The 26,150-nt window shown below is 41.6% G+C and overlaps 1 protein-coding gene across 4 annotated transcripts in view; it reads left to right on the forward strand.

The window, feature by feature from the left end:
- MGAM (maltase-glucoamylase) overlaps nt 1-26,150 on the forward strand; it is a 129,917-nt gene that overhangs the window by 86,599 nt on the left and 17,168 nt on the right. For 3 of the 4 annotated variants that reach the window (XR_012334124.1, XM_033863383.2, XM_019933851.3), the window contains 19 exons: nt 1,980-2,068; nt 2,735-2,784; nt 3,214-3,381; nt 6,327-6,479; nt 7,543-7,740; nt 10,401-10,555; nt 11,655-11,823; nt 12,100-12,196; nt 13,060-13,172; nt 14,289-14,414; nt 15,786-15,914; nt 16,163-16,273; nt 16,571-16,633; nt 21,377-21,511; nt 21,980-22,067; nt 22,895-23,033; nt 23,883-24,016; nt 24,135-24,169; nt 24,263-24,379. Coding sequence is in view for 3 of the 4 variants with exons in the window: in XM_033863383.2 (XP_033719274.1) it covers nt 1,980-2,068; nt 2,735-2,784; nt 3,214-3,381; nt 6,327-6,479; nt 7,543-7,740; nt 10,401-10,555; nt 11,655-11,823; nt 12,100-12,196; nt 13,060-13,172; nt 14,289-14,414; nt 15,786-15,914; nt 16,163-16,273; nt 16,571-16,633; nt 21,377-21,511; nt 21,980-22,067; nt 22,895-23,033; nt 23,883-24,016; nt 24,135-24,169; nt 24,263-24,379 (2,269 nt within the window). In the remaining variant the exon portion in view is untranslated. The remainder of the gene's footprint in view (nt 1-1,979; nt 2,069-2,734; nt 2,785-3,213; nt 3,382-6,326; nt 6,480-7,542; nt 7,741-10,400; nt 10,556-11,654; nt 11,824-12,099; nt 12,197-13,059; nt 13,173-14,288; nt 14,415-15,785; nt 15,915-16,162; nt 16,274-16,570; nt 16,634-21,376; nt 21,512-21,979; nt 22,068-22,894; nt 23,034-23,882; nt 24,017-24,134; nt 24,170-24,262; nt 24,380-26,150) is intronic. The other variant, XM_073810020.1, reaches the window with a different exon arrangement.

A 26,150-nucleotide genomic window follows, 5' to 3' on the forward strand; every position in this document is an offset into this window, starting at 1 on the left:
CTGTACTAAAGAGGCACACATTCACATCTGTGTCTCTAAATGTATCAGCTAATCTGCTTTTAATAGATGTAGTTTTTTGGAGGTTAGAAGTCTTTTTCTTTTGAACCTTCCTTACTGCCATAATTTTTCAAGTTTAAACTTTTGTGATACTGATGGAAAATACTTATATATCCAAATACCACCTGGGTTCCTTTTCTCTAACTATTCAGCTCCATGCTGTTCTGCACACTGATACCAAAATTGTCTTTCCAAAGTGAAGATCTCAATTTGTTGCTTCCCAGGTTAAAGTCTAAATTCTATCATTAGTAGGTTGTTCAAGGCCAATCATAATCTGGTTTCAAGTTAACCTGTGTCTCCTGACACCTTACCACACACCTATAGAACAGCCATGCCAAAAATCTTGTTATTCTCTAAAGATACTCATCTATTTCCCTGCATCTGGGCTTCAGCACTTCTTACCCTTTTCAGCATTCTTTGCCTGATACATTCTTAATCATATTCCAAATTACACTCTGATTTCATCTGCGAGAAATCTTCCCCAACAATTCCAGCAGAGGGTGTGCTGCCACTTCCAACTTTCTGGTCATTTTTTAATACATTTTTTTCCCTTAATATTGTTAAGTATTTCAGTCATAGTTATTCTATACTTTGTAACTGAAAATTCTATTATCTAAAATCCTTAGTGGAATCTAAATCTATTGTTAGTTGTTTTTGCCAACTTTCTTTCATGTTGGCTTGTTACCTCGTGCATTTAGTAATTTTTTGGTTTTCCGAATGTGGTGATCTCAAGGATCCAAATAGGTCTCACTCGCAGAGGGGATCAGCCTGCTCTTTGGTTGCAAGCCAGGACTGCTGTCAACTTGGGTTTCACGTTAGCACCCTTCAGGGACCATGTGTTTAATTTATCTAGGGCCAAGTAGTATTGTAGTGGGTGAGTCCTTAAGAGTATGCAGTGTCCTCAAGAATATCTAGGCCACCTACTGCTTCAAGTGTCACTGTGGACTCCTGTAAGGATTTTAACTTTTGTGCCACTCTTTACTTTCTGTTTGGACTATTTGGTGAATATGTTTAATCTTTCTTACCATATTTAAGGTCATCAATGTCGTTCTGGTCTATTTGTTTTTGTATCTCTTAGACTTCCTAGCAATGAAAGCTACTCAGTACATGCGTGTTAAGTGAAAGCAGGTGATTTTGTTGACCCTGGAACCTGGCTGGCACAGGGCACAGTGGAAGGCTGACCTATGAAAGAATATAATAGGGGGTGTGAGGGATGCAACAGGAGTAGGAAATCGGGAGGTGGTCTAGAGGAGGGGCGGAATAAGGGGAGATTTAAATGCAGCTGCTCCTTCTTTCTCCCTCTTTCTTTATGTGCATCTATTTCAGCATCTTTTGAGTAGTGTTTTGTGTTTTATATTCTGAGTTATAAAGCGGATAATTAGAATGTTCTCTTTTTCTCTCTCGAAATGAACTAATAATAAATAATCAAATTAGGAAATTGGCATTATATAGATGGACCTTGTTGTATTTTCTTGCTTTCTGAGTCAACATGGTTCTTAGGCAGGGAACAAATATATCCCCCTGACTGCAGTTAATACTTCTCCTGCATGTATCAGCTGTAAAATGATTAGGCTGAACCAATTATTGTCTCAGATTTCTTTCTCTTCTAATAGTCTGTATTCAAAATAATAATAGCATCAGCAGGTTTTATTGTAGCTATTGCAGTGATTCTGGTGATTAAATTCTTGCCTCCTTCATAGAAGTTTATTGCTAATGTTTGGAGTGGTGCTGTCACCTGTGACATTACCCATTCTAGAAAGTGATGCCCCTGTTGCTTTTGCCTTTGTGCCTGAAGAAAAGCAGAGCCATCTGCTGCTAGTGACCTGTCCCATTTGAAATCTGATAGAATCCTTCACAGCTCATTTAGCAAAATTCTTTGAGTCCCAAGTCTTTGCCTCTCACATAAATCTTGTTTCTCACAGTCGAAGGAACCCTCTTGGTCTTACCATTGCCCTGGATGACAACAAAGAAGCAAAAGGCGAACTTTTCTGGGATGATGGGGAAACGAAAGGTGAGCACAATGTTGCCGTTTCCAAACCTGCATCTTCGAGTTACTCCTGCTGGTCATTCAGCGGTGGGAGAAATCTCACCAGGCCCAGTAACATTAATCGCTCGAGAGGAGAATTTTGATTTCGGTTGTGCTGTTCAGGAATAGTGGTAGTTGGACCACAGGTGGAAGGAAAACACATCTCTACCTCTTAGAATTCTCCCGCTGGCCAGCTGCATATATAGGCTCTCATTGTATTATCAAAGGGCACCTGAAAGAAATGTTTTCTAGACTGTTTCTGCCATTCAGTGCACACATCTTCCCTCCAAGTACTTATGAACAAACGTGGATGATGTGTAAAACCTACCTGTGCTAGTCAGGCAGTGAGAAGACACCTTTCTAGTGCACCCGAATCTAGCCATGCTTCTTAATCTGTCTCCAATACATTAAAGATTCTTGTGGCTCAAGCTTAGGAAATAGCTTCGCTTGAGGCATATGCCTTGGAAGCACTTGGAAGGGAACCTTTTCAAGGTTAAGGTAGGAAGGAGAAGTGAAAACAGTGTCTTGGCCTTGGACACTCTCTCTCTAATCTTGTCATTCTCAACATGTAGCTTCAAGGAGTGCCAGGATGAAATCTGTCCTTCTGTAGTGGGCAGGCCAGAGTCTGACTTGTTTTAATCTCACTTTCAGATACTGTGGCCAATAAAGTTTACCTCTTATGTGAGTTCTCCGTCACCCAAGTGAGTAGTATATTTTTATGAATCTTAAGTGTGGGCTTTTGTCTGACCGTTAGCTCATATGTGTTTGTGTATGTGTGTAATTTTATTTGTAGCTTCATTTATGACAATAGGTGACCACATTTCAGTTTATGACTTAACACCTAATAATTGAATCATTCATGTTAGTAAAAAGAGGCAATGATATGGATAAATCAAAGCAGTCTTTTTAAATGAAGTTTTAAAAAATTTCTCTCTCTGTATGTGTGTTTCTCTCTCTCTCTTTTTTCCGCCCCCCTCAGGGGAAAAATAAGTTTGTACTTGAGCACACATTAGTAGAGACAGCTAAGAGCCATTTGGAGCGGTTTTGAGTATCCGGTCTAGGATGAAGTATTGGAGTGATTTGAGAATCTGTGTATTTAAGGCAGATCTTTGTACTTAACTGTTTTGCAGAACCGCTTGGATGTGAAGATTTTGCAATCAACCTACACAGACCCCAATAATTTAGCATTTAAAGAGATTAAAATCCTTGGGACCCAGGAACCTACCAATGTTACAGTGAAACACAATGGTGTCAAAATTCAAGTTTCTCCTAATGTCACTTATGATTCTAACCTCCAGGTAAAACCCCATTTTGTTGAGATAGTTTGTAAAGAATTCTTCATCGCTTATGATGTTCCTTCTTGCCAAGGTTGCATGGGTTTCTTTTTTTTTTTTTTTTGCGGTACGCGGGCCTCTCACTGTTGCGGCCTCTCCCGTTGCAGAGCACAGGCTCCGGACGTGCAGGCTCAGCGGCCATGGCTCACGGGCCCAGCCGCTCCGCGACACGTGGGATCTTCCCGGACCGGGGCACGAACCCGTGTCGCCTGCATTAGCAGGCGGTCTCTCAAGCACTGCGCCACCAGGGAAGCCCTGCATGGGTTTCTGAAGGACCAGAGCACACTCTGAAGACTGGGGTGGGGAGTCAGAGGGTTAGGACAGAAAAAAATAAAGAGTGGGCCAGAGCTGGGATTAACAAAGGAGCTGCTGAGACATGGGAGGAGATAAACTGGTCCTTTCATCTTTATTCCCTTATCTGTCCCTCAGTCTTCTGTCCTCTCTGACTCGAACAGAAGAAGAGCGAAGTCAGGAGTGTCGGGAACAGGACTGGAGGAGAACCGGGTCTGAAAGCTGCTGATTGATTGATGCTAGAAGGGTTGAGGTGGGAGGTGGGATTCCCATTCATTAAAATTTCGAGGTGCTTTTTTTTTTTTTCTCTTACTGTATTGAGCTATATAGATTCTCACTCCAACACATACATTTTTAGGAAATATTTTAAGTCAAAGAATTGGATAAGCTTAGCTAATGGATACTCACTTGGTTAGGTGATAATAATAAAATAATTTTCCTCCCTTTTAATGAGGCCTGAAGTTGCTGGATAGGCTGTAACCAGCTCCTCTGAAATCTTAGTATTATGAGGAATCCTTTCCCCCAACACCCCCTGCTACAGGTGCTCCAAATGATCTGGGATTGGGAGCTGCTGGGTCAGCGTGGTTTGTGAGGGACCGTCCAAATTTGGAGAAAATAAGTAAATTTAATCTTCTACTATAATGATATATTGGTTGCATTTGACATTTTGTCTTGACAACATACATTGAGGGTGCATACATTATAAAGTTAGAAATAAAGTATTATATGGCTAGTTGTGTGTACAGCAAAGTGCAAGCCATTTGAAAGATGCACATATAAAAATAAACTAATTAAATGTTTGATAAATATATTAATAAATATACAACCAAAGGAACTCTTTTATTGTTTGAATTTAGGTAGTGGAGAAACATATGAAACTATTGGGAAGGGGACAGGCAACCCAACCCTGTAGGAAATGTTAGTATATATTCTGCCCAATTTCATGTTCAAAGCTTAACGGAGTCATTGAGCAAAGCTTTGGAGACATCAGGGCTAGAGGTGGACCTTGAAAGATGGTACACCTGGTAGAGATTTGTTCAGCTGCAAGTGACAGGAGACTCAGCAAAATGGTATTTTAAACAAATTGGGATTTTTTTCCTTTATGGGACTGGAAGTTTAGGAAGTAGTCAGTTGCTGGCATTGGATCAGTGGCTCAAGGTTGTCAGGGTTGAGGTCTTTTCTTCTCTTGTGATTAGAAATGGTGGCTTAATTCCAGTCACTCTAGCCTTGTTAGAGAACAAATAAAAATAAACAAAGAAGAAGAAGCTGGAAGGAAAAGGGAAAGGTGAAGGTGAAGGGAAGGGAGGGGCAGGCCCTTAAATCAAGAAAGAAATACTTGGCCAATGGACTTGCACTTACCTATTAATGGCCACAGCTGTGTTACATGGCTTCAAAAAAATAGTTCTTAATCGAGAACTTTAGTGCTCTAAACTGAAATAGTAAGAAGGGAGTTTTACAGAGGGCAGGCAGCTAGCAGTAAGTTCCCCAGATAAGCACCATTTTCCTAGAAAGGGCGTTTGCTTAGATAAAGCAGTCAAGGTGGAAGTATCAGAATAAGCCAGTCTCGGGACTAAGAATAGCCTTCTGTTAGTCTGTGAGTACCGAATAACTAGAATGGGTAGGATCCACTTTTGGAAGGGGCTCAGTTTAGACAGATTAACTTGTGGTCAGATTTTGGAGGGTTTTAGGTGCCAAAATAAGAAGGATCTGATCTGATTCTCAAAGGGTCTCATATTGATCCTTGAATCAATATGTGCCATTGTGAGAGCGTTATTCTGGGGTGGGGTTTGAGGTACAGGGAAGAGCAAGATGAATGTAGACTGGGGAGAGACTGGAAGAAAGATGATAATCCTTAGCATGAGATTTTATGCCTCTGGACAAATGAGAACTTTCACTGTGGAAATTACTAATTAAAGAGGAGATGACCGTAAGAAAAACACATAGAAAAATATTAAATGTTTGAATTAGGGAATGGGACTCAAAGAAAATTTCAAGTCTTGAGGCTCTGGGCTTGGGGAAATGAAGAGGTTGGGATGTTAGAAATGGAAGGAAATGTAATGATTTTGCCAACTCACCAATTTTGCAGTTGGTGAAACTGAGACCCGAGGAATTGAAATAGTTTGTCTAAGTTTCCACAGTGGAATGGAGGGGAGAACCCAGGCCACACATGATTCTTATTTCTGTGTTCTTGCCCCTACTCCAGACCAATGGGGAATGCTGTTTGGGGAATGGAGGACAAAATGATGAGCTCAGTATGGGGTGACACCACGTGCTTGTGTGTGCTGTGCTACAAGGGGGCTGCAGAAGAGAGCCTTCCTGACAAAATAAGGAACAGAAGAGGAGTCGGGGGAGGAAAGAAAGGGGTGATTACAGAAGGTTGTAGTTGACCTGATTCTTTTCAAAATGTTATGTACAAATTCTGATAGAATTGTGCCATTTCCCCTGTGGTTACTGGTTAGAACTCTGCCCTCTCTCTCTTTGTGTAAGCTCCAGTGCTGTGTTGCTTAGATTGTTGGGAGTCTGGTCTGATTTCTATTTTCTTTCCTAAAAGAAGTTTCAGACCTTACAGGGTCTTTGTCCTGAGGGTACATTTGCTTGATACTTTCCCATTCTTACAGGTGGCCCTTATCACAGAAATTGATCTTGTCCTGGGAGAAATATACACGGTGGAGTGGGATGTGAAGATAAGGGATGCAGAAAAAATAGACTGTTATCCTGATGAGAATGGTGCTTCTGCAGAAAACTGTACTGCCCGCGGCTGTGTCTGGGAGGTAACCATAGTGACGGTGTTAATGTACATTAAAATCCCAGGATATTGAATATAGTTCCCTGTGCTATAGAGTAGGACCTTGTTGTTTATCCATCTTCTACATAACAGCTTGTATCTGCTAGGCCCAAATTCACAATCCATCCTTCCCCCACCCCCCTCCCCCTTGGCAACCTCAAGTCTGTTCTTTATGTCTGTGAGTCTGTTTCTGTTTTGTAGATAGGTTCGTTTGTGTCATGGTTTAGATTCCACATATAAGTGATATCATATGGTATTTGTCTTTCTCTGTCTGACTTACTTCACTCAGTACGATAATCCGTGGGTCCATCCATGTTGCTGCAAATGGCATTATTTCAGTCTTTTTTATGGCTGCGTAGTATTCCATTGTGTGTATGTACCACATCTTCTTTATCCATTCATGTGTTGATGGACATTTAGGCTGTTTCTATGTCCTGGCTATTGTGAATAGTGCAGCTATGAACATAGGGGTGCATGTATCTTTTTGAATTGTAGTTTTGTCTGGGTATATGCCCAGGAGTGGGATTGCTGGATCATATATCAACTCTATTTTTAGTTTTTTGAGGAACCTCTATACTGTTTTCCACAGTGGCCACATCAATTTACATTCCCACCAGCAGTGTAGGAGGGTTCCCTTTTCTTCATACCCTCTCCAGCATTTGTTATTTGTAGACTTTTTAATGATGGCCATTCCTAACAGTGTGAGGTAGTACCTCATTGTAATTTTGTAAAATCCTCTACACTTAATCTACAATTTCACAAGCATAGCACCAGCGCCTATATCACTACTTAAAATCCATAGAAAGGACAGACTTCCAAAGTAACCTGAGTTTTTATCTGGATGTGAAGAATAGGTAAGGATGGGAGTGGGACTTTTTTTTACAAATATTTTACATGGAGACCAGGAATGAAAACTGATGTCACTACCAAAGAGTATATAAGAAAATGACTGGTTTTATCTTTATCTCCCTGCAAATTGCCTTTTCTAGCCCCTTTATATCTGATAATCTTAGAACTCATGCTGAGCTGGATTTGGCTTTACTTTTCAGGTATCCGGTTCTCCTGGAGTCCCTTTTTGCTATTTTGTCAATGATCTATACTCTGTCAGTGATGTTCAGTATGACTTACATGGGGCCACAGCTGTCCTCTCCTTAAAGTCTTCGTATGCCTCCTCTTTGCCCTCCGTACCCGTGACGTCCCTCCGTCTGAATGTGACCTACCATAAGGATAACATGCTGCAGTTTAAGGTATGTGTTTACAGTATACGTGTCAAGTACCTACTTGGCACTTTTCATTTCCATTATTCTTTGCTAGTCAAGGTTACAGAACCCTGAAATCAGTCTGCTCTTCTAAGTTAGCCATGCTACAATATACTAGATTATTATCCTAAGAGTAATTGGAGACCATTGATGGAACAGTGACACCTGTTCTAAATTGCACTTTGAAACGATTGCTGCGTCTACTGTAAGGAAAGTGGTTGGGAGGTCAAGAGTGAAAAAGGAGAGACAAGTTAGGAGGCTACCAGTTAGGAAATCCAGATGAGGGACTGAGCTTAAACGAGGTACAGAAAGGAGATGGAGAAGTGGACATCTTTGAGAGAGTGACAAGTAGCATTATGGGATCTGGTGATTAATTACAAGTAGTCTATGAGGGAGAGAGAAGCATCAAGACGATTACCATGTTTCTAGCTTATGTCTTTATATGGATGGTGGTGACATTAACTGGGATGGGAAAACTGAAAAGGTTTGAGCTTAGGCAAAATAAAATGATGAGTTCAGTTCTGAACACTGAATTTGGGATATATGAAATACCTACAAGAGTGTACTGATCTCTTTCTCTCCCATGATTTAATTACATCTCAGGACAAGCGATGGGCTGTTTTTGATATCTTTTTCGCTATTGAATTGTAAGTTTCTCAAGGACAGGAATTTGTCCCTTCATCTCTGTGTTCCTGAAATGTAACACAAAGCTTAGGAGATAGTAAGTTCTCAAAAGTTTATTGAGAGAATAAACGAAAGACTCAGGCCAGTGTGGCATTGCTTGAAATGTTCTTGACAATCTGATATCAACCTGGACAGTGAGCTCTTTCACATCTTCTAATGTAGGGATGATACTCTTTTATCTTTCTATCCTCACTGTAACACTGGCAAGTGGTAAGCGCCTAATGGGTTTGAAATAAAGGAACTTGACCAAGTTCCCAGGTTTAATTCTTCCCTATGCTAGCTCCCGATTATGCAGCAGCCTCTCCAAAATACTTGCCTCTTTCTTTTAATTCTCTGTGCCTTTGCATTTATATCTCTGCCAGGAAGCACTTGATTTTCATTCTGTGCTTGTTTAATGACTGAAAATCTTTTTAAGACTCAGCCTTTTCCCTCATGAAACTGTCTCAGTCTTCCAGAAACATTGTTAGGCATTTCCTTTCCTGTAACCTCACAATACTTCTGTATAGCTCTACGTTAACATGTATCACTCAGGTAGTGTGGGCACCTCTCTTTCACTTTCCATTAGTATGTGGACTTCTTAAAAGCAATAACTGTCTTACTCAGTTTAGTGATCCTTGTGTCTAGTACAGTATCAGGTAAGAATATAGTAGGTACTCAGTGAATCAGTTTAGACCCCATTTTTAACAAGGACATCTATGATTATTTTAATCAAGTAGAGTTCATGGGGGTTTTCTTTGATTTTTTGTTTTTTTTTTTTTACATCTTTATTGGAGTGTAATTGCTTTACAATGGTGTGTTAGTTTCTGCTTTATAACAAAGTGAATCAGTTATACATATACATATGTTCCCATATCTCTTCCCTCTTGCATCTCCCTCCCTCCCACCCTCCCTATCCCACCCCTCTAGGTGGTCACAAAGCACCGAGCTGATCGCCCTGTGCTATGCGGCTGCCTCCCACTAGCTATCTATTTTACGTTTGGTAGTGTATATATGTCCATGCCACTCTCTCGCTTTGTCACAGTTTACCCTTCCCCCTCCCCATATCCTCAAGTCCATTCTCTAGTAGGTCTGTGTCTTTATTCCTGTCTTACCCCTAGGTTCTTCATGACATTTTTTTTCCTTAAATTCCATATATATGTGTTAGCATATGGTATTTGTCTTTCTCTTTCTGACTTACTTCACTCTGTATGACAGACTCTAGGTCCATCCACCTCATTACAAATAGCTCAATTTCGTTTCTTTTTATGGCTGAGTAATATTCCATCATGTTTTTTGGGGGGGATTTTTTTTCAGTTCAGAAATGTTTTCAGGTACTCACATACAGTCACACACCCACACACAAAGTAATAAAGAATATATTCATAAATTCCAGACTGATTTCCCAAGGTAGAACCAATATCAAAGGAATGTGTTTATGTAATACAGGCTTTAAAAATGAGATATGACAGGGGCTTCCCTAGTGGCGCAGTGGTTGAGAGTCTGCCTGCTAATGCAGGGGACATGGGTGCGAGCCCTGGTCTGGGAGGCTCCCACATGCCGCGGGGCAACTGGGCCCGTGAGCCACAACTACTGGGCCTGCGCGTCTGGAGCCTGTGCTCCGCAACAAGAGAGGCTGCGATAGTGAGAGGCCCGCGCACCGCGATGAAGAGTAGCCCCCGCTTGCCACAACTAGAGAAAGCCCTCACACAGAAACGAAGACCCAATACAGCAAAAATAAAATAAATTAATTGATAAGCTCCTACCCCCAACATCTTCTTTAAAAAACAAAATGAGATATGACAGACTCAGATCAAAATAGTAAATGTGACGTTGTTCTTTGATTTGTTAATTAAATTTCCAGTATCATGAGCTTAAAGAAGACAAATGTAGTGTTCAGACTCTTTGTCAAAGACATCAAGTTTCTGCTAAGAGTGTAGGTTTCAGGACAACTATACTTGCCTAAAATCTGTTTCCTCTGGTCCTAGATTTATGATCCCAACAACAACCGGTATGAAGTTCCAGTCCCTCTCAACATACCCAGGGTTCCATCCAGCACCTCTGAGAGTCGACTCTATGATGTCCTCATTAAGAAGAATCCTTTTGGGATTGAAATTCGCCGGAAGAGTACAGGCACTGTAATGTAAATGGCTCTTAGTCTGACTTGGAATTGATGATTACCTGTATCATTGCCAGGTCCATTGTCCTTGGGGATATCATGCTCAAAGCAACACACTGTCCATTTCCAGATTCATGAACAAGTTATTTCCTTCTGTTCTTATGAGAAATCTTTAGTGCCCTGGGAATAATTCCTGAGGCAGCTGCATGTACCTAGGGATTCATTCAACAAATGTTTATGGGGTGTCTTCTCCATAGTACATGGTTATAGAAGATGAGGTCTTTCTTTTTATGACAAAAAATACTAAGGAAATAACAAAAATAATTTAAGTTAAAATATGTAGCGGTTTAGATAGTGACAACTGCTATGCAGGAAAAAGAACAGGGTAATTGATAATTGTGGGGAGGTTACTGCTTTGATACTGTGGTCAGAGGTGGTCTCTCCAAGGAGGTGACATTTGAAGTAGGACCTGGATGAGCAGAAGCAGCCTCCCCCATGGAGATGGGGGAGGAGTGAGAACACTTCAAGCAAATTGAGTAGTCAGTGCACAGACCAAGAAACAGGAGCAAACTTGCCTTATTAAGGGGAAAAAAGTCCAATGTGGTGGCAGTAGTATCGTAAGTAAGGAGGTGAGTGGGGGGAGATGAGGCTGGGGTCCAGGTGGCTTCAGATCAGGAATGGCCTTGAAGACGTCACAAGATGTTTCAATGAGAATCACTGAAGAATTGCAAACAGGGGTTGACATGATGTGAGATGCTTAAAAAGTAATCATTCTGGATGCTGTGTAGAAAATGGACTATAGTGGGGCAAGGGTGGAAACTAGGCCTGCTGTGAAGTGTTGGCAGCTGAGATGGTGAGACTGATTGGATTTGGCATTCTGGAGGGACCACTAGAAGGAGGTAGTGATAGAGGAAAATAGAAGAAAGAACTGGCTCCTGGGCTTGTATAGCAAGGGAGTCTCTGATTGTTTTAATCGTATAGACTTTATGTTTTGTGTGGGAGGTCAACAGGGAGGTTCTGGGTGGGAGGAGGAAATCAAGAGTTCAATTTCCCTGAGAAGTCAGTTGCTTGCAGCTATTAGAACAGCCCATTTCTTTTGCAAACGTACCCTTTTGTGTTGCAGTTGGGACTCTCAGCTCCTTGGCTTCACCTTCAACGACATGTTCATCCGCATCTCCACGCGCCTCCCCTCCCAGTACCTCTATGGCTTTGGGGAAACTGAGCACACAGCCTTTCGAAGAGACTTGAACTGGAACACGTGGGGAATGTTTTCCCGAGACCAGCCCCCGGGGGTAAGGGCAGAGCATTTGGGATCTGTGTCTTTGCCTCTGTCCACCCACACCGTGTATGCTTCATGTTTCATCTTTCCAACACTCAACCTGGATGGTCACATTCTGCTTTTAGGCAAGTAGGCCAATTCTCGGGTTTCTTTGTTTCTTATGTGTTTATTTCACAGAGAAGACTAGACACACCTTATCAATCAATGTGTTGAGTTTCTTTCTCAATCTCTGTCTTTTTTCCCCCTTTGTCTTCTAACCTCCTGCCACTTTTCCCCATGACTCTCCCAGTACAAGAAGAATTCCTATGGTGTCCACCCCTACTACATGGCACTGGAGGAGGATGGCAATGCCCACGGGGCCCTGCTGCTGAACAGCAACGCCATGGGTAAGATGATGCTGGCATCTCCCCTTATTTTTGTGAATCAGTCATCCTCGAGGAACTTTAGAATGTGTTTGATCATGTGGCCCCGAAGTCAAAATTATTATCTTGTGGAGAGTGCTTTTTATTTTTTTTCTTCATTCTCTTTAGCAGTTCTGTTTATTTCAATTCAGTAACGTGTAGTAATAAGAATTAACTCTTATTTGGCATAAACAACGTAAGAAGGGGTAGCAAAACCAAGCAAGTCCCAAGTATCCTGGAGGTCAGCCAGTGGGAGCCACTAATATAATCTGAATTAGTGATGAAGCTGGGGGTCAGAGCACTCACTCTGGGGGTACGAGGGTGTAAAGAAAATTTGCGTGGTATATTGGAAAGGGGGTGGAAAATCAGGAAGTGGGGTTAAAAAGCATGCTTGTGAAAACTGGTGAAATCTGAATATGGCCTCTACCTGAGTTAATAGTATTATATCAACATCAGTTTCCTGGTTTTGACAATGTACAATGGTTATATAAGAAGTTACCATTGGGGGAAGCTGGGTGAATTGTCCAAGAATACTCTTAGTACTATTTTTGCAACTTCTTGTAAGTTTTAAACTATTCTGAAATAAAAATGTTAATAACAATTCTAAAAGAACAGAAAGACAAAACATATAATAAGGTAATAAGTGCATGAAAGGGAAGAAAATCCAGGCGCAGATTACCCTGCAGACCTTCACTTAACTTTTTAAATTCTCTGTAGGCATAGTACAAAATACCTTCTCTCAGTACTCTACAATAAGGAGGCATAGGAAGAGGGAGAATGTATGAATTTCAGGGGTAATTTCTCACTTGAAGGTTTCCATATTGATTGGTATTTTCCTACATTTCCAGATGTGACATTCCAGCCCTTGCCTGCCGTGACATACCGCACCACAGGAGGAATTCTGGACTTCTGTGTCTTCTTGGGGCCAACTCCAGAGCTTGTCACTCAGCAGTACACTGAGGTAGGAGGGAATTCAGCTGGTTACCAAGTATTTATACAGCACATTCTGTAGTTCTTAGATGATAACTAGAATTGTTGGTCTTTCTGGGAGACAGGTAGGCTATAGAATAAGGAACAATAAATACATCCCGATAACCATTATATTCGTAGCCTCTCAGAGCATTGCAGACTAGCAGAAGTATCAAAAGTAGTGGTGCCACTGGTGGTAGTTGGCAGTGAAAGTGGTAATAGTGGTGATGATGGTGATGGTGGTGGTGGTGATGATGGTGGTGGCAGTGAGGGTGGTGGCAGTGACAGTGGTAGTAGTGGCGATGGAGGTAATGGTGGTGGTGGTGGTGATGGTGGTGGCAGTGGTGGCAGTGAGGGTGGTGATTGTGGTGGTGAGGGTTGTGGTGGTGGTGATGATGGCGATGGTAGTAATGGTGGTGGCGGCAGTGAGGGTGGTGGCAGTGAGAGTGGTAATAGTGGTGATGGTGGTGATGGTGGTGGTGGTGATGATGGCGGTGATGATGGTGGTGGCAGTGAGAGTGGTGGCAGTGAGGGTGGTGATTGTAGTGATGAGGGTTGTGGTCATAGTGGTCCCAACAGTTGCTTTGGCAGCAGCAACAAACACAGACATAAAACTTACTATATGTCACTGATATATTACTTGTTGCATGTCAGAGCACTTTACATACGTTAACTCATTCAGTCTTCACAAGAACACTATGAAACAAATCTATTATTATCCTCAATTTACAAGTGAAGAAACAGATATAGAAGAGGCTATTTCACTTTTGCCCAGAGTCACATAGCCAGCAGAGACTGGATCGCATATGGTTACCCAGACATTTTGGTATGTTGCTTCTGAATTTCGTGTTCTTAACCAGTAAGCTGGTCTGCCACTAGGAATGAGAGCAAAATCAGGTTTTCCAAAACTCCTGGGGAGAGAGCTCAAGTCTGGCAGGAAGCTTCCTCCAAGTTATCTCAGTGGCTCTGCATCCTCTTAGTTTCTCTCTGGATTTGAATTTGTTGATTATCTAACTGGGGACACTGGAAAAAATATTCTTATTACTTTGTGTACAACTTTAACCCAGATTCTTCTTCTTAAGGACTAAATTTTCTGTTTATTTTCTAGTTGATTGGTCGGCCAGTGATGGTTCCTTATTGGTCCTTGGGGTTTCAGCTGTGTCGCTATGGATACATGAACGACGCTGAGATTGGTAGCTTGTATGATGAGATGGTGGCTGCCCAGATCCCCTATGTACGTTGTCAGTCTGTGGGGTACTGGCTCTGGGACCGCATGGCCAACCCTTGTCTCTGTATCTGGATTAGTTTGTCTGATTTTTATCAGGTTCTATAAAATTACAAAGTACTTTCTCATACAGTATCACATTCAGCCTCACCCCTACCCAGTAGTAATATAAGGGGGGGGTGTCATTGTCCCCAACTTGAAGAGTCACAGTGATTTGCCAAAGGAAGAGGGCATTGGGTCAGCCCGAGGGCTCTTTCTGCTAGATCATGCTTCCGTTTCTTTCACATGACTTCACAACATCTAGTCAAAAGCATTCTTGCTACCGTAAAAATGTTGCCCAGAGAGTAGTTTTGCTTAATTAAAAGAAATTGACCGGGTTTCCCTGGTGGCACAGTGGTTGAGAGCTCGCCTGCCGATGCAGGGGACGCGGGTTCGTGCCCCAGTCCAGGAAGATCCCACGTGCCACGGAGCGGCTGGGCCCGTGAGCCATGGCTGCTGAGCCTGTGCGTCCAGAATCTGTGCTCCGCAACGGGAGAGGCCACAACAGTGAGAGGCCTGCGTACCGAAAAAAAAAAAAAAAAAGAAATTGACCCAAATTCAGTCAGACCACTGTGTGTGTAGCTACAACCTCAGTTCCAACGCTTTGCTGGCACTGCAGCCCAGTGTTCCCACAGCTTTGAGCTAATTCCTGGTTGAATGTAGGGATCTTGGGACTGGTTTCCAGAGGAAATAATTATGGAAACAAACTCCACCTTCACTTGAAGATGAGAGGGGTCCACTAATCAGAGAATTGGTCCCATAAACCATTTACATACTTAATTTTATTCTATTGATTTTTCTATTGTTTATGATTGTTCCTACTAACGGAAAGTATAGCATGCAATATTTTATTCTTAATAAGAAAGCTGTGTCTGATAACCCCCAGGATTAGTGATTCCAAAGCAGTTACAGTGGCTTTTGTTTGTTTTGTTTTAATGGGCTTACTATCCACGTTATATTCGTACCGAGTAGTTTATATTATGTTATTTTTTCTGAGTATGAGTCACTGATACCAGGGGCAGCCTCTGGGGATGGGGTGGTGGCCACAATCGCTCCTTATAATGGCCCTTCACAAAGCACTTTCATCTGCTGCTTTCATTTATCTCCACAGCCTTGCTAGTTCGGCATTATCATCCTATTTTTTGCAAATTTAGTTTTTTTCTATTTTACGACTCAAAATTTGAAAATTAGGTGAATTTTCCAGAACCTAATACCTAACAAATAACAGAGGTGGGATTTGAAAGAATCAAAAAGATGCCGACTGAAATTCACCATTGGTTAGTGGAGCGTTGTTCTCACGTAGAACCTGGGCTTTTGCAAGTTTCCTTTGTCCTCCTCCAGGACGTGCAGTACGCGGACATCGACTACATGGAGCGGCAGCTGGACTTCACCCTCAGCCCCGAGTTTGAGGGGCTTCCAGCTCTGATTACTCGAATGAAGGCCGACGGGATGCGGGTCATCCTCATTCTGGTGAGTCCCTGTGTGAATGGGCAGAGTCTGTTTGGAAGAGTGAATGGGATTTGGTGCAGAAAGCTTTATACTTGTGTTTTCTTCCATGCTATGAATAGAGAAGTTGAGGTTCAGTAAGAAAAGTGTATTTCCCTGGATTCACAGAAGCTCTACAGCTCAGGTGGAAGCTGATGGCTCCGCTTTTGAAGAGTTCTCCATTTTTCTACCCTGGCTTTGGTTTTCTCACCTGACCTGTGCTTTGATTTCAGGACCCAGCCATTTCTGGCAACGAGACAAAGCCCTATCCCCCTTTCACGCGGGGTGTGGAGGATGATGTCTTCATCAAAGATCCGAATGATGGAAGCATTGTTTGGGGAAAGGTATGCTCTGAGCAGTGAGCCACTAATCCCCACACTGTTAATGTGTTTGTACATTTTTTTTTTTCTTTTCTGTTTGGACTCTGAGGTCAGAAGTTGTCATTTTCTCCATCAGTCTTTGTCACCACTGTTAAGGAATTTTAAAGGAATGTTTGTGCATTGTGAGACCCACTTTTCTTTAGATCAGCCCTACAAGAAAATCAAATTATCACCTCTAGGACATGGTTTATAGTTTCTTAGGAAATGCTAAGTAAGAGAGATTATCTAGTGCATTGCTTTTAAACATTTTTCTCTTCACAGGTCTGGCCTGATTTTCCTGATATTGTTATCAACAGTTCTCTAGACTGGGAAAGTCAAGTGGAGGTAAAGGGCCTGTATGGATGTTGGGTGAAATCAGTGTTGCCAGGAAGGTGCAGCCACACTTAGGATACTGGACACCCCCATGGCATGGGCATGGGCGCGAGATGAGGAAACTTACGTAGGGAACATGTCCTGTGTGTCTGTCTGTGTGCCAGTCACTTTACATGCAATATTTTACCGCAGTTGGGAGGTAGATATTATTATACTTTGCATAACTAAGACTCAGAGAGCTTAAATTACTTCTGTCCATGCTTTTAGGTGACAGAGTGGTGATTTCCAATCCAAGGCTTTCAGATTGCAAACATCCATGAAATTTCCGCTGAATGATACCTCGAAGAAACAGTGCCTTTTGCCTGAATTAGTGTATTTATTGTTTTCATTATTGTTGTTTTTGCCTTGCGTATCCCTTTTAAACAGTCTCCCACGCCTGTCTTCAGTGATTGGGTAATTTTCTCTATACCTCTTTTTTTTCATGGACAGGCTTTTCCATCTTCTCTCTTATAAATCCCCCCATCTTTCCTTGGGTTTCCCAACTTTGATCTTATCTCCCAGTTTCCAGCCATATGTTAAAACTTTCAGTCTTCTGGAAACAGGTTCTTACTTGTAATGGATCTCAGGTGAGGATCCAAGGGAGAGAACCTAGCTTGCTGTAATCTCTGTTGCTTCTCACAGAAGATCACTTGAAGTTTCATGGTCCAGGCAGCCCACATGGACATGGGAATCTGCCAGAGAAGTTCAGGGTCATGGGCTCCTTGACTTTATTTATTTAGTTTTTACTATTTTCCACCAGCTTAACGGCATATAATTGACAAATAAAATTGTATATATGTAAAGTGTACAATGTGATAATTTGATATACATATATATCATGAAATGATTATGAGAATCAGGTTAAGTGACGCATCCATCATTTCACCTAGTTGCCATTTGTGTACTGTGTGGTGAGAATGTTTAAGATCTACTCTCTTAGCAGCTTTTAAGTATACGATACAGTATTATTAACGACAATCGCCATGTTGTACATTAGGCTCCGAAATGTATTCATCTTAGAAATGAAGGCTTGCCACCTTTGACCAGCATCTCCTCATTTCCTCCACCCCCTGACACCCGGTAATCACCACTCTACTCTCTGTTTCTATGAGTTCAACTTTTTTTTTTTTTTTTCAGATTCCACATATAAGTGAGATCATACAGAATTTGTCTTTCTCTGTCTGGCTTATTTCACTCAGAATAATGCCTTCTAGGTTTATCCATTTTGTTGCAAATGGCAGGTTTTCCTTCTTTCTCATAGCTGAATAATATTCCATTGTATGTATAGACACCACACGTTCTTTATCCATTCATGTGTGGACAGACACTTACGTTACTTCAACATCTTGGCTATTGTGAATAAATGCTGCAGTGAACATGGGAGTACAGATATCTCTTCAAGATGCTGATTTTGCTTCCTTCAGGATATATACCCAGAAGTAGAATTGCTGGATCATACAGTAGTTCTATTTTTAATTTTTTGAGGGAATGCCATACTATTGGGTTGACCAAAAAGTTTGTTCTGGTTTTTCCATAACATCTTATGGAAAAACCCTAACGAAGTTTTTGCTAACCCAGTATTTTCTGTAGTGGCTATACCAATTTATATTCCCCCCAGCAGTGCACAAGGGTTCCCTTTTCTTCACATCCTTGCCAACACTTGTTATCGCTCATCTTTTTCATAAAAGCTGTCCTAACAGATTATGATTGTGGTTTTGATTTGCATTTCCTTGATGATTAGTGTTACTGAGAACCTTTTCATGTACCTGTTGGCCATTTGTATGCCTGCTTTGGAAATATGTCTGTTCAGGTCCTTTGTCCTTTTTTTTTTTTGCGGTACGCGGGCCTCTCACTGTTGTGGCCCTTCCCGTTGCGGAGCACAGGCTCCGGACGCGCAGGCTCAGCGGCCATGGCTCATGGGCCCAGCTGCTCTGCGGCATGTGGGATCTTCCCGGACTGGGGCATGAACCCATGTCCCCTGCATCGGCAGGCGGACTCTCAACCACTGCGCCACCAGGGAAGCCCCTCCTTTGTCCATTTTTAAATCAATATATTTGTGGGTTGTTTTTTGTTTTTTTTGCTATTGAGTTGTATAAGCTTATATACTTCCGATATTAACTCATCAGGTATTTGATTTACAAACATTTTCTCCCATTCTGTAAGTTGCCTTTTCATTTTGTTGATTGTTTCCTTAACTGTGGAGAAGCTTTTTAGTTTGATGTAATCCCACTTGTTTATTTTTGCTTTTGTTGCTTGTGCTTTTGGTGTCAAATCCAAAAAAATCATTGCCAAGACCAATGTCAAGGAGCTTTTTCCTGTGTTTTCTTCTAGGAGTTTTATGGCTTCAGGTTTTCCATTTAAGTCTTTAATTCATTTTGAATTAATTTTTGTGAGCAGTGTAAGATAGGAGTCCAGTTTCATTCTTTTGCATGTGGATATCCATGTTTTTCTTTTTTCTTAGATTCATCCCACCCTCACCCCCCCTGCTGCTTTCCCCCCTTGGTGTCCATACGTTTGTTCTCTACATATCCACGTTTTTCTAACACTGTTAACAGAAGACTGTCCTTTCCCCATTTGTGTTCTTGGCACCCTTGTCAAAGATTGATTGACTGCACATGTGTGGGTTCATTTCCGGGCTTGCTGTTCTGTTCCACTGGTCTATGTGTCTGTTTTTATGGCAGTACCATGACTTTTAAATCAGTATGCTGGGGAGAGGGCCACTTCAGCAATCAAGAAGTTGGCTACCACTGTGTGAGCCCTATAGTGCATCGGCCATTAGAGGCAATACTGCCACCTTGAGGGCATTTGGAAATCTGTGGGACAGTTTTGATTATTGCAAGGGGAGCACCAAGTGACATTTTGTAGGCAGTGACCAGGGATGCCCAATTGCAGGGGATTTTCCGCCAAGAATTCTTCTGCCCTAAATGCCAATTGTGCCCCTGATGGGAAATACTTCATTAGGGGGTCGCAATGTTTGTTAGGTAGCACATAAGATATTCTCAATAGATAGAATGATTTTAACTATTTATATTAATAAGACCCACTTGATGAGATTAGTGGGCCTGAGGCCACTGGATCTGAAGCTTAGATGTTTAATACAGTAAGCCTGGCATGGAGCCTAGGAATTGCATCTTGGTAGCACACAATGGATTGTGGTAAGTAATCCTGGGACCAGACATGCAAGTGGGTACATCATGAATTGAGGACTAGGGAAAGTGAGGACAGAAGCAATGAGGCAAAAGTGGAATGCAGACAGGAGTGAGGCAGAGCCAGTACCTTGGAGAACAGCAGAACATTTTTAATTTCATGGGTAAGGGTCAGAGCACCTTTTAGTGGGGTTAATAAATCATAGTCAAGTTTCTCACTTATATCTCATTTGGGATTCAGTTATCACTTGGACACGGCTGGTATTGACTCTGTTTATTCCAATTCTCCACTTCCCTCCTCTACCCCATGTTTCTAACCCTGCCTGAGCTGGAGCTCTCTGTTTCTGGTGAAAGGTTCTGTTTTGTTGGGTCCATGTTTCTACCTCCATTTTCTAACAAAAAGGCAACCTTGGCATGCCTCCCTTTCACGAGATGCTCAGTGGTGTGGCTCACTACCTCAGAAGTTCTCTGTGAGCTGGATCCCTGTACACTAATCCATTTCTGGTTTTTTCTTTGTGTTCTTTTTGGCCTTTTTTCTAGACATTTGGATTCCACTTGCCTTTTGCCTATCATGTTTAGGTACTGGAGGTGCCCTAGACCAAGTCCTTTTTCTGTTGTTTCCTCCCCACCCACACTTTTGCCACCAACATTATTTAGCTTTTTAACTCTTGAAATGTACTGATGAACACAGAGGAACCAATTTCCTGAGACATACAGAGGACCATAAAGCTCTATAACAAGCATCGTAGCTATATAGAAATGTAAGAATATTTGCTGTTGCTAAGTGGTGTGAATTTACAATTATGCTCTAAACATTTATCTTATGTCAGCTACTAAGCTAAGCATGGTTGGAGAATACAAAGGTCAACAAGGACCTTGCTCTCAAAGGGGCTATAGTTCAGGAGTTATACCTTGGGTCCATTTTCCAGGTTAAAATAAAGACAGTTTTTATTATTTGAAGAAGATAAGAGAAAGGGGAGTTGAAACTTCCTCTTTAAGTCCTCCCAATTTAGTTGACACACAACTGCAATTTTCAAGTGATTCTGAAACCATAGAAAACCCAGATACATATTAGTTAGATAGTCTTATGTAATAAAATGCAGTCTTACCTCTCACCCTTTTTTCTTACTGGGAATGAGATAGGAGAGGATCAGCTGGATGTTTCTTTACAACCTGTTGACAATGCATCTGCTGTCTGCCCCTTTCAAGCTGCAGTCTCCCTGGCTCATGCTTTGTCTTTGAGGAGTGCTCAGGACAGAAGTTGAGGGGTGGGTATCTAACGATGGAAAAAGTGAGTTCGGGGTGTTGATGGCTACCATTCATGTTGATACAAAGAGGAAAACAGTCCGTGGGTGCTTTCCAAATGATAAGAAGGTGTCTCATTTGTGCTCATTTCTGTTCTTTGAGCTCATTGTATTTCAAATAAGCTAAGAACATTACTTAAGCTCATAACTTTGGATTAACTATCACCACACAGTATAGGCTTTGCATGAGTTAAGCTTTTAGGAAATGCCTGTTTTCTATCTAATATATTTGTTCGGGACAAATAAATTGTATTTACTTTTTACAGCAATACCGAGCTTATGTGGCCTTCCCAGACTTTTTCCGTAATTCAACCATCACATGGTGGAAAAGGGAGTTGAGAGAAATGTACACCAATCCACGGGATCCAGAGAAGAGCTTGAAGTTTGATGGCATATGGATTGTAAGTGTGTGTGTTTGTGTCTGTGTACATGGGGATAGGTGTGTTTCTATCTCTGTGTGCCTAAGCATATGTATTACTGACCTTTAATCAAAAGGGGTAATCGTCATCCAAGAAAGACTTTGGACATATCAGACTGCAGTTCCTCCAATCTGGAGTGGACCATTCTGATACTCCTCATACCTTGTACCTTGTCTGAAGTTCTTGCTGTAGAATTCCAAGCTGATTACCAGGAATTCCTTGGAACTGAGCCTGCCTCACACCCTGAGTGAGAATTTTTTTTCAAATCCACCAGCCAGTCATTCTGTAGGGCTTAACTGATCTTTCTCAAGCTGGATTTGATGAATCTCCCTGGGCTGGTATCTGTGGAATTACTGGATGGTGAACAATTATTCTCTGCTTCCTTGTCTCTGAGTTAACAGTATATAATTCTTTTTAAAAGTAAAGTATTCCTGTGTTGGACATTTCTAGGATATGAATGAACCGGCAAACTTCGTGAGTGGGGCAGTCCCTCCAGGCTGCAAGGATGCCTGTCTGAACCACCCTCCCTACATGCCATGTAAGGACCCTTGGCCTCCTCTACTGGCAGTGCCATGGCTGCAGGGAATGAGCTGCAAGAGTCCAGCAGCCAGACATTTATCCTGATATTCAGGGACATCCTGACTGACACTCTGGTTTTGGGGGGACCAAAGACAAACACACTCCAAGAGCTTTACCCAGTTGGGTGTGGGCAAGTTATTGGCCCCTTTGGGTAAGTTTCTCAAATTTTTTTTCAAAAAACACTTAACTGTGGTGATGTCTCCGAAGGATCCCACAGCTAGGTGTCTTACTTCTTCAGGCTCATGTTAATCCCTCCACAGGAATTTATTGTGTCACCAGTGGGTGGAAAGTAATGGCCTCACCTTATCATGGAGTCAATGACTTTGGCGTTGTATTTGTGTTCATATCTTGGCTCCGGAAATTATACTCTCTATGAGTTGTGTGACCTTTAGCAGATTACTTGCTATTTTCTAATCTCAGTTTTTTAAACTGTTAAAGGAAGATAATGATATCTTCTCCATAGAACTATGATAAGAATGACATAAAATAACATACATGTTAAAAGCCTAGGTTGGAGCCTGTCACTCAGTAAGTGTTTGACAACTGCGTTCTCCCCCATGCCCCTGCTTTCTCCCGGGGAACCCTCCGGGGCCCTGGATGTTGAAAACACCTGCGAGTGCCATTGTAGCTCAGAGCTGTGCATGTTTCCATGCCCCTGGGGAGGAGAGGGACCCATGCAGGGGTCAAGTTAGTCTTATGATCCAGAGTCCGATCCCATGAGGAGAGGTCCAGGATAAACAGGATCAGGCAGGGGTGGATTTCACATCACTAGATCTTTCTCCTCAGATTTGGAGTCCAGGGACAGGGGCCTGAGCAGCAAGACCCTGTGCATGGAGAGCCAGCAGCTCCTGCCTGACGGCTCCCCGGTGCGGCACTACGACGTGCACAGCCTGTACGGGTGGGCCCAGACCAGACCCACGTACGAGTGAGTCATCAACTGCCTTCTCCAGTCGGGCCAGCCTGCAGGGACAGCCAGGGACTGATGAAGCTGCACTGCTCATCCTTTCATTCCCTCTTCCAAGAGTTAAGAAGACTTTAATTATAGCTCTGTCGCAATTCTCATTTATTAAAGACTCATGAGCATGGAGCCAGACCCTGTGATCCTAGTTAGCAGGACAGATTTAAATAAGGCGTGGTCCTTATTTAAGTAAGAGACTAATAGTCCTAGTGGAGGAAATACACGTGGAGACATAAGACATCACGCAGTGTGGATGATGCTATAATAACTTTACTTATTATAAGGGAACACAGAGGACTGGATACCTCTTTCCTTTTTTTCAAAAGTGACTCATCTCTATTAGAATTTATTTTTGTCACTCTTGTTGGGTAGCCAACTGGTGTTCTACTTAATTATCACTGTCCCATTTTGTGTGCTCATTCCATGCTTAATAAGAAGTATCCTAAGGAAAGCCTTATAAAGGAATTCATCTTCTTCTTTCCCAAATATATAAAACTAAGTATTGAGTAAATAAATAGCAAAATTTAGTGATTACCTATTATTTTTAGGTGATCTGGTGAGTTTATTACATTGTGAAGTGTTTTTTTTATATGAAACACTATAAAACACAATGTAAAGACACAACGTTTAATATTATCACCATGATATGGAGTCAGTCAGTGAGGAACCTCATGGCTTAGATTTCCATATTCCCTTCTGTGACACAGGAGATATTTTGTCACCATGCCCTAGGCTCAGGAGCTCTGGGAGGAGAAGGTTTGTGGCCTTTCCTCACCTGCTGTGCCCTAAATCACCCCCTTGTTCCCCTCCGAGCAGAGCTGTGCAGGAGGTGACGGGACAGCGAGGGATCGTCATCACTCGCTCCACTTTTCCTTCTTCTGGCCGCTGGGGAGGACACTGGCTGGGTGACAACACGGCCGCGTGGGACCAGCTGAGGAAATCTATCATTGGTGTGTGGGCTGCTGGGAGAGGAGAGGAGTTGGGGTCTTCGATCAAGGCTTCTCCAAGGAGGGAAGAGGAGGCAGGTCATGAGTGCCTTGTCTGACACAGCTGTGGTTCTCGTTGCAGGCATGATGGAGTTTAGCCTCTTTGGCATATCCTTTGTAAGTGTCCTTTGGATTACTCCTAATCACCAAGCAGATGGTGATATCTTTCAGAAATCATTAATGGGCCCATTTTATTCTACCCTGTTTCAGACAGGAGCAGATATTTGTGGATTCTTTCAAGATGCTGAATATGAAATGTGTGCTCGCTGGATGCAGCTGGGGGCCTTTTACCCCTTCTCGAGGAACCACAACAGCATTGGGGCCAGGGTAGGACATTGAGCTCAGAGCTCAGAAGTTCTGTGTCACCAGGAACACAGACTCCCTTTTTGAACTACAAGTAATGTAGTCTGTATTCCCCAAAGACATCTTCAAAACCGTTAAACCCTCATGTTTCTTTTTTTAAATTTGATATACTTATATATTGTGAAATGATTATCACAGTAGGGTCAGTTAACACTTCCATCATGTCACATAATTACCATTTCTTTTTTGTTGTGAGAACATTTAATATCTACGCTCTTAGCAACTTTCAAGTGTATAATACAGTATTGTTAACTATGGATACCATGCTGTACATTATATCGCCAGAAATATTTAATTTATAACAAGAAGTTTTTACTCTTTGACCAACATCTCCCCATTTCTCTCACCTCCCAGCCGCTGATAACTACCATTCCAAGTCCTAAGAGGGAAGTTTATAGAAAAAGGAAAGATATCAAATAAGCAGCCTAACTTTACACCTCAAGGAGCTAGCAAAAGAAAAACAAACTAAGCCCAAAGTTAGCAGAAGAATGGAAATAACAAAGATTAGAGCAGAAATAAATAAAATAGAGACCAGAAAATAGATCAATGAAACTAAGAGCTGGTTCTTTGAAAAGATAAACAAAATTGACAACCCTTTAGCTAGATTTCTTAAGACAAAAACAGAGGAAGCTCAAATATAAATAAAATTGTAAATGAAAAAGGAGACATTATAACTGATACCACAGAAATATAAAAGATCATAAGAGACTACTATGAACAATTATATACTGACAAATTGGACAACCTGGTTGAAATGGATAAATTTCTAAAAACATGAACCTACCAAGACTGAATTATGAAGAGCTAGAAAATCTGAACAGACCAGTAATGAGTAAGGAGATCAGTAATCAAAAATCTCCCAACAAAGAAGAGCCCAGGACCAGATGGTTTCCCTGGTGAAGTCTGTAAAACATTTTAAAAAGAATTAATGCCAATACTTCTCACCTCCAAAAAATTAAAGGTTTGGGAACACTGCCAAACTAATTTTACAAGAACAGCATTACCCTGATACATAAGCAGATAAGGACACTACAAGAAAAGAAAAAGAAGCCAATATACTACAAGGAAAGAAAAACAGGCCAATATCCCTGATGAATATAGTTCTAAAAAGTTTTAACAGAATATTAGTACAATGAATTTGACAGCACACTGAAAGAATGATGCATCATGATCAAGTGGGGTTTAACCGTGGGATGCAAGGATGGTTCAATATATGCAAATCATGTGATATACCACATTAATAAAATAAAAGATAAAAGTCATATGATCATCTTAATAGGTGCAGGAAGAAAAAAGACTTGACAAATACAACATCCTTTCATGATTAAAAACTCTCAACAAATTGAGTATAGAAGGAATGTACCTCAACATAATAAAGGCCGTATATGACAAGCTCACAGCTAATATTATACTCAACAGTGAAAAGTTGAAAGCTTTTTCTCAAGATCAGGACAAAGACAAGGGTTCCCATTCTCACTACTCCTATTCAACATAGTACTGGAAGTCCTAGTCAGAGCCATCAGATGAGAAAAAAAAAAGCATTCAAATCAGAAGGGAAGAAGTAAAATGGTCTCTGTTTACAGTTTATATGATCTTATATACAGAAAATCCTAAAGATGTCACCAAAAAACTATTAGAAACTAATCAATGAATTCAGTGAAGTTGCACAATATAAAATCAACATACAGAAATCAATTGCCTTTCTATACACTAACAGTGAAATATCTGAAAAAGG

Source organism: Tursiops truncatus, chromosome 9 (genome assembly GCF_011762595.2).
Source record: "Tursiops truncatus isolate mTurTru1 chromosome 9, mTurTru1.mat.Y, whole genome shotgun sequence".
NCBI lineage: Eukaryota > Metazoa > Chordata > Mammalia > Artiodactyla > Delphinidae > Tursiops > Tursiops truncatus.